We start from the raw sequence: 17,802 nt of genomic DNA, 5'->3' as shown, positions 1-17,802 counted from the left end.
ACTTTTTGACTTTTCAATTCTACCATGGGGCTTTGATTAGAATTATATTGGCTTGTCAACGTGCTACGTCAGCGTTTGATAAGTGACACCCACAAGATTTAAGATTGGTTTGTACCTGTAACGACCCGAACCAGTGGGTCCGGACCGTTAATCGGGTCCTTGCCCGAACCCGAGGTCAACTAGGTCATACCACTACTCTTCTAAGTCCACACCTATCATACAGGTCCATCTAAGGTTCCAAATCATTTCCATAAACAACTTTGCCAAAAGGATCAACTGTCACAGGTCGAAAGGCAATGACCAGTCGGCTGATAGCCCTTCATCGGCCTGCTGACGAGGCAGGATCAGCCCGCTGACCTACAGGGTCGATCGGCTAAAACGATAGGGCAAAAATTTGCTCTCGGGACTTTCACCGTTTCAACCGTCGGTCAACTGATGATAGGGGATTCGTTCGGTTGATGGTGAGGATCAGCCGGCCAAAACATGGCCCTAAACCCTGAAACTCACTGGAATGGCCACTGGTTGTGCTTTTAAAATACTAAACCTATATCGGACCTGTTTTGCAACCCATTTCCGAATTCATAGCAACAATATGAGTTATAATACAATTAAACGGCATCAATAACTTGTCAAAACATAGCCCCCCTTTCCCATTCATCATAGTATTTACATTGTATCTCAATTTCCTCCAAAATACCAACAAAAGTTATGATTTATAATATATGACCTTGGCTTGCAAAAATGAATACACAATAATCTAGTTTAAGACTATACAAAAGAATGGGCTATGATACAAAAGATAACAAAATGCAACTTCTAATCTTCTTCAAGCTTGTGGAGGATTATCATCCGCCACTTCTTTTCCGAGTCCTGAAAAATGTTAAATAATGGGGTGAGCATAAAGCTCAGTAGGTAGTGCCTAAGACATACCTCTTGTGACCCCGTGAATCCAAATAATGAATAGGGATAAAGAATTAGGGGTCATGCTTTACTGGGAGAGTAAACGACATTTAATTCCAACTCATAAATAAACAATGTCATGCCATGAAGTATGATACCATGCTTAAAATCACTTTCATTCTTCACTTTTCAAACCGTTAATGTAACCCGTCCCTCGGTACCCCCTTGGCGACACGAGAGAAGAATTGGCTACTGTCCTTGACCCTTGGTAACCCCGCGGCGTCATTTAGAGCCTAAATAGCTCAACTACGATAGAGCAGTTTCCCTAATTCCCTCTAGGTTATACTAACGCCACGGACCCTCGGTACCCCCTTGGCATCCAGGTTTTTCACAAAATCCATTTCTCAAACATTTTTCCCAAAAACCCCTTTTTTATTTCATTTCAAATCATTTCCCTTCATTCATTCCCAATGACATGTATGTATGTCTCATGCTTTCAATACTATGAAAATAAGAAATCTTCCTATAACACAATTAAGCATTTTTTACCAAAAATTCAAAGAAAAACATATATGTTTACATACATCATTTCTAGCCAGTGAACAACACAATAGATATAGAAAATCAACATTTAGGCATGTTTTTCATACAAATCAACAACACATACATATATAATCATGAACCTTATACACCATAATAAAATCATTCTAGGGGTAATTAACATCAATTAAACATGTTAGCAACAATTAACAAGAAATTAACTCACAAAGGAATAAGAAAATATGAATTAGAGACCCCTACCTCTAATTGGATGAAAAGCCCCTATTTCCACCTCAAACCCTAGGACTTAAAGATCCCTCAATTGAAGGTCAAATGGGAATAGGCTTCAATTTACCGCAAACGGTACTTAAAAATACTAAGTATTGAGAGAGAGATCAAATTTTGAAGATTTGAAGTAAAAGGAAAAAAAAAAAAAAAAGAAGAGAAAATGAGAGGGAGAGAGACCTGCGGGAGTGAGAGAAAGAAAAGGGAAAGTGAGGCCAAAAATAGGCCTTTTGGTCCTTTTTCTAAATAAACATGTGGGTCTCACTAAGTTTTTTTTATTTTTTTTTTATTTTTTTATTTTTTTAATTCTCAACATACACAGAGAAATACACCATAATTAAAAATGAATATGATATAAATAGACTCAATCAAAATATCCATATATAACAATTCTAAAAAAATGCAGAAATAAACACCTTTGTATTTCCAAAGTCCTGAACTCAATGAAATGCCTCAAATAATTCTCTGACACAACCAGTACACTATGTAGTAGTATACTATACATAAAACCGTAAAAGATAAAAAATATCCTTAACGACAAAAATTTTCCAAAAAATAAAAAAGGCCAAAAAAATTGAACACATCGCAGTACCTATATGGTTTCTTCAATCACCTGCGATAATGCGAAACACGATTTTTTCTACCAGGGAGAGAAACAGCTAAATCAATTATCACCACAAAAACCAATAAACAACAACCGTACACGTGGCAGTAAAATGAAACAGATTGCTACAGAACCATCGAGATAAGTACACCTCAACATTTCTCCCCATCGCCCGTAAGTTTGTGCTCAACGCAGCTAGCTATTCAACTATTGAGTCATGGCGATCGAGGTAGGTGATGATAATATATATATATATATATATATATATATATATATATAAATTAAAATTATTTTCAGTTGCTTAATCACAATTCTAATTTATTGAATTATATTGATTTTAATTGACGGTTTCCAAATCAGGCATGGTTCATGGAAGAGAGTGATGAGGATAAGAGGCTGCCTCATCATCGAAACCCTAAAGAGTTTGTTTCTTTGGACCACCTTGCAGGTCATCAATATTCTCTCCATCTTAACTCTCTCTCCCTAAGACTTTCACTTTCTCTCTCTAGAATTCACAGTGCCAATTATACAGATCTCGGAGTCCTGTACTGGCATTTGAACCCAAAGGATTATGAGAAGGATGAGGAATTGCAGAAGATCAGAGAAACCAGAGGCTACAATTACATGGTATTTTCCTTAAATTTTGCAAACACTAATAGTAAAATTATAAATAGATATATAATACAGTACTAGTATGAGTATTTTGTAGGATATGCTTGATTTGTGCCCAGAGAAGGTAGATAATTACGAGGAGAAACTGAAGAACTTTTATACGGAGCACATACACGAGAACGAAGAGATACGCTACTGTCTTGATGGTTGCGGTTATTTCGATGTTCGAGACAAGGATGACCGTTGGATTCGCATATGGATCAAGGAGGGAGATCTCATCATCTTGCCAGCTGGCATTTACCACAGGTTTACCCTGGATACCAGTAACTACGTGAAGGTAAAAAATTACTCTCATTTAATTATGAAATTTTAATTAAATATTTTAAGAGTCTTTTAAAAGTAAAATATACGACGCCACCACTAATAGGTAATTTTTTTTTAATCTCCAATAGTCTGTTGAGATACATAAATGTATAAAATTGTTATGTATTTTATACAGTTATATTATCATATTTTATTTTTTCTCCTTTTTATATTTTTATACAAAAAGTTTAAAATAACTGTTGAGCTCAAAATAAATAATTTAAATTTTTAGTGTAAATTTATTATGACATATTATATTTACACAAAAAAATATATATATATATACATATATACACAAACATTGGAGATGTTCTAATATGATACTCTTGCTGCCCCCACAAAAAATTTTTAAAAATAGTAGAGTGGATTTTGAATTGGAACAATTATTTTGGAAAGGTGGATAATTTTTTTTTGTAAAATTATACCATCAACCAACATTTATCAAATATGAAAAGGAAGAGTCAGAAGAAATGATTCCATTCCCTTATTTTTAGTTATCGGAACTGAGAGATATGGGAATACAAATGCATATAGATACAAATGGTCCAATGGGAGCAAGTATTTCCATAATCATTTGGAATTTTTCGTTTCGAAGCGGAAGAGTTGTTTTCTAGCAGTGCTAGATCGATTACGTATTAATCAATATTAGGTTGATTGGTACGAGGTTGTTGACAAAAAAAAATGTCTAACCCACTTCGTTCTCTCTAGTCTATACTTACATTTTAGGGGATGACATACACAACTGAATTACAACAGTGTTTCACTATTTGTGTGTGTTGCAGTTGATGAGGTTGTTTATGGGAGAGCCGGTATGGACTGCGTATAATCGACCGCAGGAGGATCATCCGGCGAGGAAGGAGTACGTCAACAGCTTCACTGATAAGGTGGGAGTGGCACTTGAAGCTCATTAGGGCTCATTTGTGTGATTTTACGAGTATTGATTGATTATTATGTATGACATACATACTTAGATGTTACATATGAAGGTTATTTGCTACTTTAATGGCTATTGTGAAATGTAGAACCGAACTCCTGTGGACAAAATAATAGTGTTATTGCCATTTGAATCATATGTGGGTTTCATTTTTGTTCTTTTTTGGTTACGCTGCACCTCATTTGATTTTTTATAACTCAGATGACGCAATTACCTCTCAAGCTGAAGTGACTCTCCGATAATTAAATGTAACGTTTTAAAAAGATGATGATTGTAGAAAGACATGAATGCACTGTGTAGATGGACTAATTTGCAGTCTTACATTGCAATCTTATTTATCTAGAACCACGGAGACAGAAAAGCAGAAAACAAAATGTCTTTCAAGTGCAAGATTCATGTTTTAGCATATATATGATCTGTAAATAGTTATATTTTGGTAGGGGTATTTGCTGATTTATAAGAGTATTTAGCTATGGAAGCGAGCTCTCTTTCTCCGGTCACTTCATCAATGGGGATTGCATCGGAAATTTCCTTCAAATCCTCCTGCGTAAGCTTCACTGTCAGAGATCCGATGTTATCATCGAGGTTCTTAATCCTAGTTGTCCCTGTATGAGAATTACAACCATCCCAGCAATCAAAATCCCCACATTATAAGCCATAAACAGGTTTTTTTCAAAAGTAAGAATTCCTAAGATTAAAAAAAAAAAAAGGCACATATGCAATTGCCCGAACCTTTTACTGTAGTAACATTCAATGAGGAAAATAATAATTATGCATTCTTTTATACACACGCATACAGACATGAACTTATGCATGAGATTTCTCCATGAACTCACACTACACAGTTTAAGATTGCTGAGTTAGGCACAGAAATATCAAAGAGTATAGTTTTTGTCATGTGCAGGGAAGCCAATAATATTTATTGACATTAAAAAAAAAAAAAAAAAAGGTGCACACACACATATGTTAACACAATGATGAAAGAGGACACATAATATACCAGGGATTGGAACCACGTCGTCTCCTTGATGGAGAAGCCATGCCAGAGCCAGTTGAGGAGGGGTGCAGGCATGTTTTGCAGCCAAGTTAGCAAACCGACCGTACAAAATTTTGTTCTTCTCCAAATTTTCCCCAGTAAACCTCGGATGCATAGTCTACAAAAGACATCAAATGATTATGAATAACCGGAGTTAAATGGTACAAGCCCTCATCTCCCATTCTTGGTGTAAAAACAAGAGATTCCCCCTTTCAGGGGGTCTGGATTGGTTGACAAGCAAGATATGAACCCAGATGTCATCTCTTGTGCAAGTGATACCATTCTAAAAAAGTAATCATATAATTTCCATTATGTGTAAGTTTAAGATAACACACTTGATACTAGCATGGAACAGAGAAAATCGAAGTGAATTAATAGACTGCAGTAACGTACCAACAAACTCCCCTCGGGCAAACTTTCCACAACTGCCTTCCCACCAAAGAACCCGTGACCAAGAGGGCTGTAACCTACTATCCCAATACCAAGCTCCCTGGGTTGAAGAGGTACGAAAAGTTGCAAAATTTAGTAAGTTCATATAAATTGTTTGAGTTGCCTTTTGCTCTGTTCTTAACATATTTATTCCACCCAAGACCAAAAGTTTCCACCTAGAAAAGCAATGGGTTTGGTTTTATGCATGACACAGAGAAAGAGCTAGATATCAACTGACCGACAAAGTGGAATTATATCCTCTTCGATTTCACGAGTCCACAGAGAGTACTCCATTTGTACAGCAGTAATAGGATGAAGAGCATGTGCCCTCTTTAAAGTGTCTACACTAGCTTCAGACAACCCGATGTATTTTACCTTTCCCTCCTCCACTAGCTTCTTCAGCTCTCCCATATTGGGTTTTATGATTAATTAAAAATGAATCAGATAATAAATTTAGTACATAGATTAATGGAATGAATATTGTTAAGAGTAACCAATAAATAGAATTTCTCTGGCACTTACTGTATCTTCTATTGGCACTGATGTGTCCACACGATGCTGATAGTATAGATCAATATAATCCACATCAAGTCGCTTGAGACTTGCTTCACAGCACTCCCGCACATATTCAGGGGTACCTCTCACCACAAAATGACCAAATTCCGGCATGGTGATGCCAAATTTAGTTGCCAGTTGAACCTGTTCCCGGGGAAGCTGCTTCAATGCCTTAAAGTATGAGAAAAGAGTACTAAATCAGTAAAATATAAGATAATAAATGTAAGCCAGCCCATACTTCATCTGTAAGATGTGTATCTCAACAACACCTAACGCAGTGATACCATACCAAGTATGTTGCACAATTGGTTTCAAATACGTAAAAAATTCATGACCAAAATGAGGATGCAGTAATAAATTGACCTAATATTTTATCTTTGTGATTTATGTTGTCTCTTTCTCAATTGCTCTGCCAATGTACCTTTCATTGTAAACTGAGAGGCAGAGCGATAAAAGTTAATGAAGAACTGCATTAAACATTGGACAATACTTGCATCCAACCCAGGTTGGATGAAGTTTGTCCAACCTGGGTACGTGGCCCAATTTTAAGGACCAAAATATCCTACCTTCTCCCTCTTCATTCTCTGTCACTGCCTCTCACAATCTTCATTGTGCAATTCTTTGCAATCTCGTCCGTAATGACACCAATTGGTAAGAAACTCTCTCCGATGTCGTGACGACCGGCCATTTTCGATCATTGGGTACTCACAAATCCCTCACTTTTTTCCTAAAGCACCATTAGAAAGCATGGGTATTTTTGCTTGAATGTTCATGTTCACAAAGACAGAGAAACGGAGAATCCCGGTCCTTGATGACCCATCCACCTTGATGGAGGAGGATCGATGTGCAGTGTCCTCCTTCACCCACCGCCGCGCATACCTCCGCTGCAACATCAGATCGTACCACTGATCCCTCTTCATTCTCTCTCTACATCTTCTCCTTCATCGCACCGCCGCGCCGACCTCCGCCGCACCACTGCCAGCCTTTCTTTCTAGTAATTCTCCCCAAGCAGTCAGATCGTACCCAAATCAGCTGCCCAAATCAACTCACCTTCACCCAAATTAGAGCTCCTCTGCCAATTACAAACCCAAACATACCACTGCTCACCCACCAAACACAACTCCATCACCAATTATAAACAAGACCAAATTAGTCCCATACGTTCGCCCAAATCAGAGCTCGCCGTCCAGTAGATTGTACTCCTCGCGATCTCTCTCATATATGTGTGTGTGTACATATATATATACATGCAAACACATACCCATTTATATATATACCCAATTTATGTATAATATTGGGTATATGTCCTCCCAACAATTCTGTGTGCAAATATGTGTATGTGTATGTGTATGTGTATACATGTGTGTATAATCTTATATGTATATATATCACAGAGAGTTGGTGGTGGTAAGCGGCGGCGACAACCTTGATGATGGTATAGGGTGTCTGAGACATGGGTGAAGGAGAAGAGGTAGAGAGAGAATGAAGAGGGGGAAGATAGGGTATTTTGGTCCTTAAATTGTTAGAGTAACGGGTCAAACCCGAATTAAGTTGGGTATTACCCAACTTAATTTAAAATTTATTTTTTTTGGACACATGTCGCTATATGATTGGGCCACGTACCCAGGTTGGACAAACTTCATCCAACCTGGGTTGGACGCAAGTATTGTCCTTAAACATTTACTACGTTCTCCTGTAGTTTATTCCATCATGATGTATTTACTAAATTCAGGTTTGAAGTTAGGTATAAATTTGTCTAAAAAGAAGGTACCTTGCCAATCATGATCTCATTGTCATGACTATCTCCATAAATGTCAGATGTATCAAAGAAGGTGATACCCTTATCAAAAGCCTCCTTTATAATTGAACATCCAACATCATGTGAGAGAGGAGCATTTAACATTCCAGAAAGTCCCCCGCATCCAAAACCTAGTCTAGAAACCTGCAGACAGAGGACACCATCAGACAGATATTGTTGCCTTTATTTGATTAAGTATACATTCTAAGGTATTATTCAGCCCATATTCAAATTTTCACATGCATGGTCTACTGGGAAAATTAATCATGAACAAAACTTGCAAATTTCACTCTTTCTTTTTTCTTTTTCTTTTTCTTTTTTTATAAGTAACAAATTTCACTGTTTCTTATGCATGTAGTCGCTAACGTGGGGGCTTTCTGTAAAGTTCAAAATTACTTGCATCAAAGCAGCAGCGAGAATAAGGTATAGCTGACAAAATACTGAGTGATATGGACCATATGGTTAAAATAGGTAACCTTCTTCGCAGTAATTTGTATGAACTTCAGCCAAAACTACATATTATCAAACCCCTAAGTTTTATCTTAAGTTCAATTCCTATAATCAAATTTGGAGGGGAGTTTAAATACATATTAATTTTCACATTTGTGAAGCAAATCATTACATACCAAAATAGCAGGTATTATGAAAGCACTTTTTCGCTTCTTTTATCTTTGTTTGCATAAATTAAAACTTTACACTTTAGGGTAACTAAGAATCTTCAGCTGCAGTCAAAACAGTGTGGTATCCAAACAAGCCCTGAGTACTTCAAAGTATGCAGTTACCACTAGTCCAAACTAGCACTTTATGCAGTCCCAGGAACATTAATGTGGCATAAAAGGAACATTTAGCAATTTGCAAACAAACTTCTAAGAATATTGTGATGGAACAAGGCGAAGGGGTTTAGTAAATTTACCTCGGGTTTAATTGTGTAGAAAATCTACTTAACAGATAAGAAAGATCACCAAACAGCAGACTGAGAATGTGCAAAAAGCTGAGGACGTGTATTTGAGTAAACAGAAAGTTTTTCCTTGTCAATTTTGATTGAACAAATGACAACGCAAAGTACAAAGAGATTCAACCGAAACCTCCTCTTTATATGATCCAAGTTCTCTTTAAATACATTTACTAGAGTAAATAGTCTAGAGGCCCAACAACACTGAAATAAAGAATTTACAGCCTGAAGAGAAGAGACTTCAGTTGTCAAATTTATCAACAAAAAACTGCATTACAATGTATAAGAAAACATGCTGCGCACACAATTGACACAGAATTGAAGTACCCAAGTGAAGTTTAACATGCTGCACACACAATTGACAGAAAATTCAGAAATGAGTGTTGGGTGTTGCTAATTATTAGTAATCCACATGGGTTTGGGGGTAGAAAAGAATTAAAGCTTTTATTATTATTTATTTTTACCTCCAAGCCTTGAGTACCCAATTTCGCTCTGGGGACTTGGATCTGGGACTTGTGCTCCATTTCTCTTCAACTTGGTTGAATCTGCTGCAATTAATGAAAACGGAAATATTAACCCTCCGTTTTAAATGAGAGAAAGGAAAATAAATAAAAAAAAAAGAGAGCAGGGGAAAAGAAAAAACATACGTTATAGATAAGGTTGTGTTTGGGTGTGGGTGCTTGACTGAAAAGAGAGAGTGACGGATTATGAAGAAAAAGGAAGAGAAAAACGAAGGAATTTCAAGAGAGAAACCTATTCCTTCTTAATTTGAATTGAGATGAAAATTCTCTACTATTCCCTAAAATGGTGTATTGAATGGAATGGAATGGAAGATGCTAGATTACATAATGCAATCTAAGTGGGACATCTGAAGCTGAAAAGTCCTGGTTCTATCACATCACACTACCACTGTGTTTGGTAAAGAAGAAAGAAGACTATGAGTCCATGACTAACCTCCCAGTGACGATGGTAAGAATCGTGTTGATAGTGGATGCTACTCCATTTGTCTGCTAATTTACCTCCCACATAACTCTATACTTATACTTCCCACCCAACAAATATTAGCTTCACTATTATCCAGATTTGTCGCCGGAAGAGAATGAAAATATTTTGAAAAAACGAGAGAAGAAATTGGACAAAACAATGTCTCTTTAGGCTAAAACCTAAAAGGATAGAATAATCTAGTCAAAACAAAAATTAGTCACAGTACCCAATAAATTGTATTAGTAGTAAAACTCAATATGATTGGTCATAGGACCAGTTAATTAAATTTAGAAACCCAATAAATAATCATGAAATAAATGACCATAAACATTATTACTAAATGACTTTATATCACATTGAAAAATCAATGGATTATAATGTGGAACAAAAGGTTTTATATAGATAATTTAAAATAGTATTGTAATGATCAACCTTTTCTCCATGCTATTTTTTTTTTATATAAATCTCGATTTATTGAAAACGGATAAAACACAAAAATAGCTATACATCAAATCTAAAAATACTGGGACAGCAGATACACCAATATAATAATAAAATATCATATTTTTGGGTATAAATGTTCCATAACATTGTGTATGTAAATGTGATTAGTGATCACGAATATGTTCAGGAGCAATTAGACGAAAAAAAAAAAAAAAACTCTCAACTTGAATGACTCAAATTATACATCCTTTCTTTTTCTGTCTCTCACTACTCTGATGACTGTTGATTAATGTTGCTTTTAAGTCCTTTTAATTTCATTTTCTTGTAAGGAATAATCTTTTTGTTATAAAAAGACCATTATTTTTAAAATATTTACAATTTTGCCCAACCATAATCCGAGAATATCCTGTTGTATCCTTAGAACACAACACGAGCACCACAAACCACAAACAAAGCCAACACACAACACAAAAAGCATCTCACATTTCTTACTTCATAAAATGGTTTCTTTGGCATGGGATTTCACAAAAAACCAGTTGAATATCATCCAAGAGTTATACACCGAACAGAATAAACTTGCAGAGGATTTGGTTGACACTGTTATTTTTTATTTGTGCAAGTAACTATTTATTGTGTGACCATGGAGACAGAAAAGCAGAAAACAAAATGTCTCATTGTACAAAGGTTCATATTTTGGTAGGGGTGTTGGCCAATCTATAACGGTATTCAGATAAGCCAACGTGTTCGCTTTCTCCAGTCACTTCATCAATTGGAATTGCATCGGAAATTTCCTTCAAATCCTCCTGCGTAAGCTTCACTGTCAGGGATCCGATGCTATCATCAAGGTTCTTAATCTTAGTTGTCCCTGTATATTATCAAAATGAGAATTAGAACCACCCCAACAATCAAAATAACACATTATGCGTTCAACCACATTCATAACCTATATACAGGAACAGATACAATTGACCTTAACCTTTTACAGTAGCAATATTCAATGCAAAACAATGGAAAATTATGCAATTAAATACATCTTAAACACATTCAGGGAAGAAAACACACACACACATATGTTAACGCAATTCTGAAAGAGCACATGATATACCAGGGATAGGAACCACATCGTCTCCTTGATGGAGAAGCCATGCCAGAGCCAGTTGAGGAGGGGTGCAGGCATGTTTGGCAGCCAAGTTGGCAAACCGACCGTACAAAATTTTATTCTTCTCCAAATTCTCCCCAGTAAACCTTGGATGCATAGTCTACAAAAGACATCAAAAGATCATGAATAACCAGAGTTAAATGGTACAAGACCTCATGTCATCTTGTGTGTAAGTGCCATTTTAAGGAATAAATCGTACAATTTCCATTAGGAAAATGTCCATCTTGGTCATCTCTGAATCAGAATAAATAGCAGGACTCTTTACATTATGCGTAGTAAGTTTAAGACACTATACTTGAATGCAACAGAGAAAATCAAAGTGAAATTAATAGATTGTAGTAACATACCAACAAACTCTCCTTAGGCAAACTTTCCACAACTGCCCTCCCACCAAAGAACCCTTTACCAAGAGGGCTATAACCCACTATCCCAATACCAAGCTCCCTGCATTGAAGAGGTAGGAAAAGTTGCAAAATTTATGAAGTTAATATAAAATGTTTGAGTTGCCTGTTCTTAATATATCTATTCCAACCAAGACCAAAAGTTTTCACCTAGAAAACATATAGGTTTGGTTTTATGCACGACACAGAGAAAGAGCTAGATGTCAACTGACCGACAAAGTGGAATAATATCCTCTTCGATTTCACGAGTCCACAGAGAGTACTCCATTTGTACAGCAGTAATAGGATGAACAGCATGTGCCCTCTTTAATGTGTCTACACTAGCCTCAGACAACCCGATGTATTTTACCTTTCCCTCTTCCACTAGCTTCTTCAGCTCTCCCACCTTAGGTATTATGATTAATTAAAAATGAATCAGATAATACATTTAGTACATTGATTAATGGAATGAATACTGTTAAGAGTAACCAATAAATAGAATTTCTCTGGCACTAACTGTATCTTCTATTGGCACTGATTTGTCCACACGATGCTGATAGTATAGATCAATATAGTCCACATCAAGTCGCTTGAGACTTGCTTCGCAGCACTCCCGCACATATTCAGGGGTACCTCTGACCATAAAATCACCAAAATTTTTCATGGTGAGGCCAAATTTAGTTGCCAATTGAATTTGTTTCCGGGGAAGCTGCTTCAACGCCTTGAAGTATGAGAAAAGAGTACTATATCAGTAATAATAAACGTAAGCCAGCGCATACTTCATCCACGAGATGTGTATCTCAACACCACCTAACACAGTGACACCATATCAAGTGTGAGGATGAAGCTTCAATTATTAGCACTGTTGAGGGATATTTTCAGGAACTGTACAGATCAGGTAGCAAGACTGATTTTGAGGATAAAAAGATAATGAAGAACTTCACTAAACATGTACTTCCTGTAGTTTATTTCATTCTTATGTATTTGCTAAATTCAGATTTGAAGTTAGACATAAATTTGTTTAAAAATAAGGTACCTTGCCAATCATAATTTCATTGTGATGATTATCTCCGTACATGTCTGATGTATCAAAGAAGGTGATACCCTTATCAAAAACCTCCTTTATAATTGAACATCCAACATCATGTGAGAGAGGAGCATTATATACTCCAGAAAGTCCACCGCATCCAAAACCTAATCTAGAAACCTGCAGACAGAGGACACCATCAGACGGATATTGTGTTCTTTCTTTGATTAAGTATACTTGCTAACGGACTTACTTGGCCTATATTACAATTTTCACATGCATGGTCTAGTTGGACAATTAATCATATGAACAAAAATTGCAAATTTCACTGTTTCTTATGCATGAAGTTGCTATCGTGGGGGATTTCTTTAAAGTTCACAATTACTTTCATAAAAGCAGGAGCAAGAAAAAGGTATAGCTGACAAAAACTCAGTGATATGATTAAATTAGGTACCCTTCTTAGTAGTAGATTGTGTGAACTTCACCCAAAATCACATATTATATAACTCCTAAGTTTTATCTCAAGTACAATTTCTATAATCGAATTTGGAGGGGTGTTTAAAAACATAAATTTTCACAATTTTAATAGCGATTCAGTACATCCAAAATAGCAGGTACTCTGTTAGTGTTTTATGAAAGCACTTTTTTCACTAAGCACTTTTTTAATAGCAATTCAGTACAACTTCTCCTTCTGTTTTCAATATTATGAAAGCACTTTTTCCCTTCTTTTATCTTTGTCTGCATAAATTAAAACTTTATACTTCAAGGTAAGTAAGAATGTTCCACTGCAGTTTTTGCCAAAAAGTGTGGTATCCAAACAAGCCCCGAGTAGTTCAAAGTATGCAGTTCCATGGACATGAATGCGGCATTAAAGGAACATTTGGAAATGTGTCGAACAAACTTCTAAGAATATCATGACTCATGAGGTGAAAATGGGAAGGGGTTTAGTAAAATTACCTCAGGTTTAATTGTGTAGGAAAGCTACTTATAAGCTAAGAAAGATCACCAAACAGCAGACAGATAGTGTGCAAAAAGCTGAGGACTTGTATTTGAGTAAACAGAAAGTTTTTCCCAATTATTGCCTAATGGTCATATTGGCTTAATCAAATAGCCTACAATTTGAATGTCCTAAACCTTCAATTTTAGATACACAAGATCGGCTTGTAAATGCCGTTTCTTTTTTATTAATCACCAGAAATGTTATTGTCATTTTTTTCCTATTAAGATACTTGACAAATTTTATTCAGCACATGAGTAGTTTCCTTGTGATAATGGTTAAATGAAGTGCCCTTCTTAGTAATAAAGTGTATGAACTTCAGTGGAAATCACATAGTATCTAACTCCTAAGTTTTGTCTTAACTATTACAATACCTAGAATTTAATTGGAGGGGAGTTTAAATTACAAATTTAATAGCAGTTCATTACATAACAGAAAAAGCAGGTTTTTGTTAGTGTTTTAAGTTTGAATTGACCACTTCTCTTTTAAATTAATTTTTTAAAATTTTTTATTTTGCTAATTTTATCTTCGTCTCCATAAATTATACTTGAAGGTAACCAGACAATCTTCAGCTGCAGTTTCTAATACAAAACAGTGTCGTATCCAAACAAACCCCGAGTAGTTCAATGTATACAGTTAATTCTAGTCCAAAATACATGAGTGTGGCATAAAAGGAACATTTAGCAACATGTCAAACAAACTTCTAAGAATCTTATGGTGTAACAAGGGGAAGGACTCAATTAAAATTACCTGGGATTTATTTTGTGTAGAAAAGCTACTTTATCACCTAACAAAGACCACCAAACAGAACACTCATAATGTGCAAAACAAGTGAGGACTAATCTTTGGGAAAACAGAAACTTTTGCCAATTATTGATCCCTAATGATCATATTATCTTTAACCATGTAGCCTAGTGATTTGAATATTCTAAAGCTTCAATTTTAGATACACAAGATGGATTTGTACATGCCCATTCTCTTTATATTTTCTTTTTTAGTCACCAGCAATATTATTGTCAGATTTTATTTTACTTTATTTTATAATAATTTACTTGTTAATATTTATTAAACATGACATGACAACCCAAAGTGCCTAAGAGAGAGGAAAAGATTAATAGCTTTTTGCACACTATCTGTCTGCTGTTTGGCCTATATTCGAATTTTCACATGCATGGTCTAATTGGACAAATAATCATGAACAAAACTTGCAAATTTCACTGTTTCTTATGCATGAAGTTGCTAACGTAGGGGATTTCTTTAAAGTTGACAATTACTTGCATAAAAGCAGGAGCAATAATAAGGTATAGCTGACAAAAACTCAGTGATATGATTAAATAAGGTACCCTTCTTAGTGGTGGATTGTGTGAACTTCACCCAAAATCACCTATTATATAACTCCCAAGTTTTATCTCAAGTACAATTTCTATAATCGAATTTGGAGGGTGTTTAAACACATAAATTTTCACAATTTTAATAGCAATTCAGTACATACCAAAATAGCAGGTATTCTGTTAGTGTTTTATGAAAGAACTTTTTCACTATTAGTGTTTTAACTGTTAGTGTTTTATGAAAGCACTTTTTTAATAGCAATTCAGTACAACTTCTCCTTCTGTTTTCAATATTATGAAAGCACTTTTTCGCTTCTTTTATCTTTGTCTGCATAAATTAAAACTTTATACTTCAAGGTAACTAAGAATTTTCTGCTGCGGATTATAATGCCAAAAAGTGTGGTATCCAAACAAGCCCCAAATGTTCAAACTATAACTTTAGCAGTTCCATGGACATGAATGTGGCATTAAAGGAACATTTGGCAATGTGTCAAACAAACTTCTAAGAATATCATGACTCATGAGGTGACAAGGGGAAGGGGTTTAGTAGAGTTACCTCAGGTTTAATTGTGTAGGAAAGCTACTTATAAGCTAAGAAAGATCACCAAACAGCAGACAGATAGTGTGCAAAAAGCTGAGGACTTGTATTTGAGTAAACAGAAAGTTTTTCCCAATTATTGCCGAATGGTCATATTGGCTTAATCATATAGCCTACAATTTGAATGTCCTAAACCTTCAATTTTAGATACACAAGATCGGCTTGTAAATGCCGTTTCTTTTTTATTAATCGCCAGAAATGTTATTGTCATTTTTTCCTATTAAGATACTTGAAAAAATTTTATTCAGCACATGAGTGGTTTCCTTGTGATAATGGTTAAATGAAGTGCCCTTCTTAGTAATAAAGTGTATGAACTTCAGTGGAAATCACATATTATCTAACTCCTAAGTTTTGTCTTAACTATTACAATACCTAGAATTTAATTGGAGGGGAGTTTAAATTACAAATTTAATAGCAGTTCATTACATAACAGAAAAAGCAGGTTTTTGTTAGTGTTTTAAGTTTCAATTGACCACTTCTCTTTTAAATTCCCTTTTTTTTTTTTTTTTTTTTTGCTACTTTTATCTTCGTTTGCAGAAATTATACGTCAAGGTAACCAGACAATCCCGAGTAGTTCACTCTATACAGTTAATTCTAGTCCAAAATACATGAGTGTGGCATAAAAGGAACATTTAGCAACATATGTCAAACAAACTTCTAAGAATCTGATGGTGTAACAAGGAAAAGGACTCAATTAAAATTACCTGGGATTTATTTTGTGTAGAAAAGCTACTTTATCACCTAACAAAGACCACCAAACAGAACACTCATAATGTGCAAAACAAGTGAGGACTAATCTTTGGGAAAACAGAAACTTTTGCCAATTATTGATCCCTAATGATCATATTATCTTTAACCATGTAGCCTAGTGATTTGAATATTCTAAAGCTTCAATTTTAGATACACAAGATGGATTTGTACATGCCCATTCTCTTTATATTTTCTTTTTTAGTCACCAGCAATATTATTGTCAAATTTTATTTTATTTTATAATAATTTACTTGTCAATATTTATTAAACATGGCATGACAACCCAAAGTGCCTAAGAGAGAAAGGAAAAGAAAATATGAATTTACTTGTCATACTTTATTATTTTATTTTTACCTCCAAACCTTGATTACCCAATTTCACTCTTGGGACTTGGATCCGGGACTTCTGCTCCATTCCTCTTTCCACTTGGTTGAAGCTGCTTCGATGAAAAAGAAAATATTAACCCTCCAATTTATATGAGGGAAAGGAAAATAAAGGAAAGAAAGCAGGGGAAAAGAAAAATATACGTTATAGATATGATTGAAAAGAGAGAGTGATGGAAAAAGAAGATCGCGAAAGAAAAAGGAAGAGAAAAATAAAGGAATATCAAGAGAAAACCTCTTCCTTATTAAATTGATATTGCCTTCTCTAAAATGGTAGATTGAATTGAGATGAGATAATGAAAGTCCTCTAAGTAATCAAAGAAAGGCAATGCAAAGCAAGTGACATCACAATTTGGTAAAGAAAAAAGAGACCAAGACTAATCAACTAACAGCGATGGTTGTTGATATTTGCTGATCCTCCATTTGCCTGCCAATTTACCTCAAACCACAAAAATATTAGTTGCAATCCATGTACCGTGGATGCAGACAATGATACCTCCACATGACAAATTTTTAAAATGTAGAACACCGATATGGACTTTTCAAGGGACCTAAATAAATATAACTTCAAATTACAATTCCAATATACTCTCAAGATATATCTTTTCCAGGTGTAGATACCTGATTCGCATCGGTTGAATAGTCAAAAAAAAGTGGTCTAGGAATATATCACGAAGTATTACGAGGAATGTAGAAAGGTGGAAGAAGGGAGAGAAAACTAGTCCAGTCAGAGAATTGGAACAA

At 35.2% G+C, this 17,802-nt stretch overlaps 3 protein-coding genes across 9 annotated transcripts; 1 reads left to right on the top strand and 2 right to left on the bottom strand.

Annotated features, from left to right (window-relative positions):
* Window positions 1–2,441: 2,441 nt before the first annotated feature.
* On the top strand, window positions 2,442–4,396 carry LOC132275098 (acireductone dioxygenase 1-like). The gene is made up of 5 exons (XM_059776492.1): window positions 2,442–2,558; window positions 2,690–2,777; window positions 2,862–2,956; window positions 3,039–3,278; window positions 4,087–4,396. Exons 1-5 carry the CDS (start codon window positions 2,547–2,549, stop codon window positions 4,213–4,215), a joined length of 564 nt encoding a protein of 187 aa, XP_059632475.1. The 5' UTR covers window positions 2,442–2,546; the 3' UTR covers window positions 4,216–4,396.
* A 113-nt stretch (window positions 4,397–4,509) lies between these two features.
* On the bottom strand, window positions 4,510–10,158 carry LOC132275097 (perakine reductase-like). 5 transcript variants are annotated; one of them, XM_059776491.1, is made up of 8 exons: window positions 9,656–10,158; window positions 9,473–9,556; window positions 8,030–8,200; window positions 6,226–6,429; window positions 5,942–6,096; window positions 5,668–5,764; window positions 5,239–5,392; window positions 4,510–4,843 (listed from the first exon to the last, which is right to left on the bottom strand). In XM_059776491.1, the coding sequence occupies exons 2-8, from the start codon at window positions 9,530–9,532 to the stop codon at window positions 4,665–4,667; spliced, it is 1,020 nt and encodes a 339-aa protein (XP_059632474.1). In that variant the 5' UTR covers window positions 9,533–9,556; window positions 9,656–10,158; the 3' UTR covers window positions 4,510–4,664. The 5 variants fall into 5 exon arrangements, with proteins under 5 accessions (XP_059632474.1, XP_059632473.1, XP_059632472.1 ...); XM_059776490.1 differs by having other exon boundaries at window positions 5,942–6,099; window positions 9,473–9,553; XM_059776489.1 differs by having other exon boundaries at window positions 5,942–6,099; window positions 9,473–9,553; window positions 9,963–10,158.
* A 739-nt stretch (window positions 10,159–10,897) lies between these two features.
* Window positions 10,898–17,453, bottom strand: LOC132275096 (perakine reductase-like). Of its 3 annotated transcripts, none has more exons than XM_059776484.1 (8): window positions 17,294–17,453; window positions 17,030–17,111; window positions 13,012–13,182; window positions 12,493–12,696; window positions 12,209–12,381; window positions 11,943–12,039; window positions 11,542–11,695; window positions 10,898–11,301 (listed from the first exon to the last, which is right to left on the bottom strand). In XM_059776484.1, exons 2-8 carry the CDS (start codon window positions 17,087–17,089, stop codon window positions 11,123–11,125), a joined length of 1,038 nt encoding a protein of 345 aa, XP_059632467.1. In that variant the 5' UTR covers window positions 17,090–17,111; window positions 17,294–17,453; the 3' UTR covers window positions 10,898–11,122. The 3 variants fall into 3 exon arrangements, with proteins under 3 accessions (XP_059632467.1, XP_059632468.1, XP_059632469.1); XM_059776485.1 differs by having other exon boundaries at window positions 17,203–17,449; XM_059776486.1 differs by lacking the exon at window positions 17,294–17,453 and adding an exon at window positions 14,750–14,786 and having other exon boundaries at window positions 17,030–17,113.
* Window positions 17,454–17,802: the final 349 nt, after the last annotated feature.

Source organism: Cornus florida, unplaced genomic scaffold, assembly GCF_030987335.1.
Source record: "Cornus florida cultivar Cherokee Brave unplaced genomic scaffold, ASM3098733v1 CherokeeBrave_3.0.0_Hap2_Chr09, whole genome shotgun sequence".
Lineage (NCBI taxonomy): Eukaryota > Viridiplantae > Streptophyta > Magnoliopsida > Cornales > Cornaceae > Cornus > Cornus florida.
Note: the sequence above shows the minus strand (reverse complement) of the source record. Positions and strands in the feature narration are given on the sequence as shown.

Bases quoted from the DNA above. Each gene is read 5' to 3' on its own strand.
- LOC132275098 (XM_059776492.1), top strand. The intron at 2,778-2,861 runs GTCATCAATATT...CCAATTATACAG, and splicing joins TTCTTTGGACCACCTTGCAG to ATCTCGGAGTCCTGTACTGG. The intron at 3,279-4,086 runs GTAAAAAATTAC...TGTGTGTTGCAG, and splicing joins ATACCAGTAACTACGTGAAG to TTGATGAGGTTGTTTATGGG.
- LOC132275097 (XM_059776490.1), bottom strand. From the start codon at position 9,532: ATGGAGCACAAGTCCCAGATCCAAGTCCCCAGAGCGAAATTGGGTACT. The intron at 6,430-8,029 runs GTACCTTCTTTT...TCATACTTTAAG, and splicing joins ATGAGATCATGATTGGCAAG to GCATTGAAGCAGCTTCCCCG. The intron at 6,100-6,225 runs GTAAGTGCCAGA...GGAGAGCTGAAG, and splicing joins CAGTGCCAATAGAAGATACA to AAGCTAGTGGAGGAGGGAAA.
- LOC132275096 (XM_059776484.1), bottom strand. From the start codon at position 17,089: ATGGAGCAGAAGTCCCGGATCCAAGTCCCAAGAGTGAAATTGGGTAAT. The intron at 12,697-13,011 runs GTACCTTATTTT...TCATACTTCAAG, and splicing joins ATGAAATTATGATTGGCAAG to GCGTTGAAGCAGCTTCCCCG. The intron at 11,302-11,541 runs GTATATCATGTG...GATAATATACAG, and splicing joins CGATGTGGTTCCTATCCCTG to GGACAACTAAGATTAAGAAC.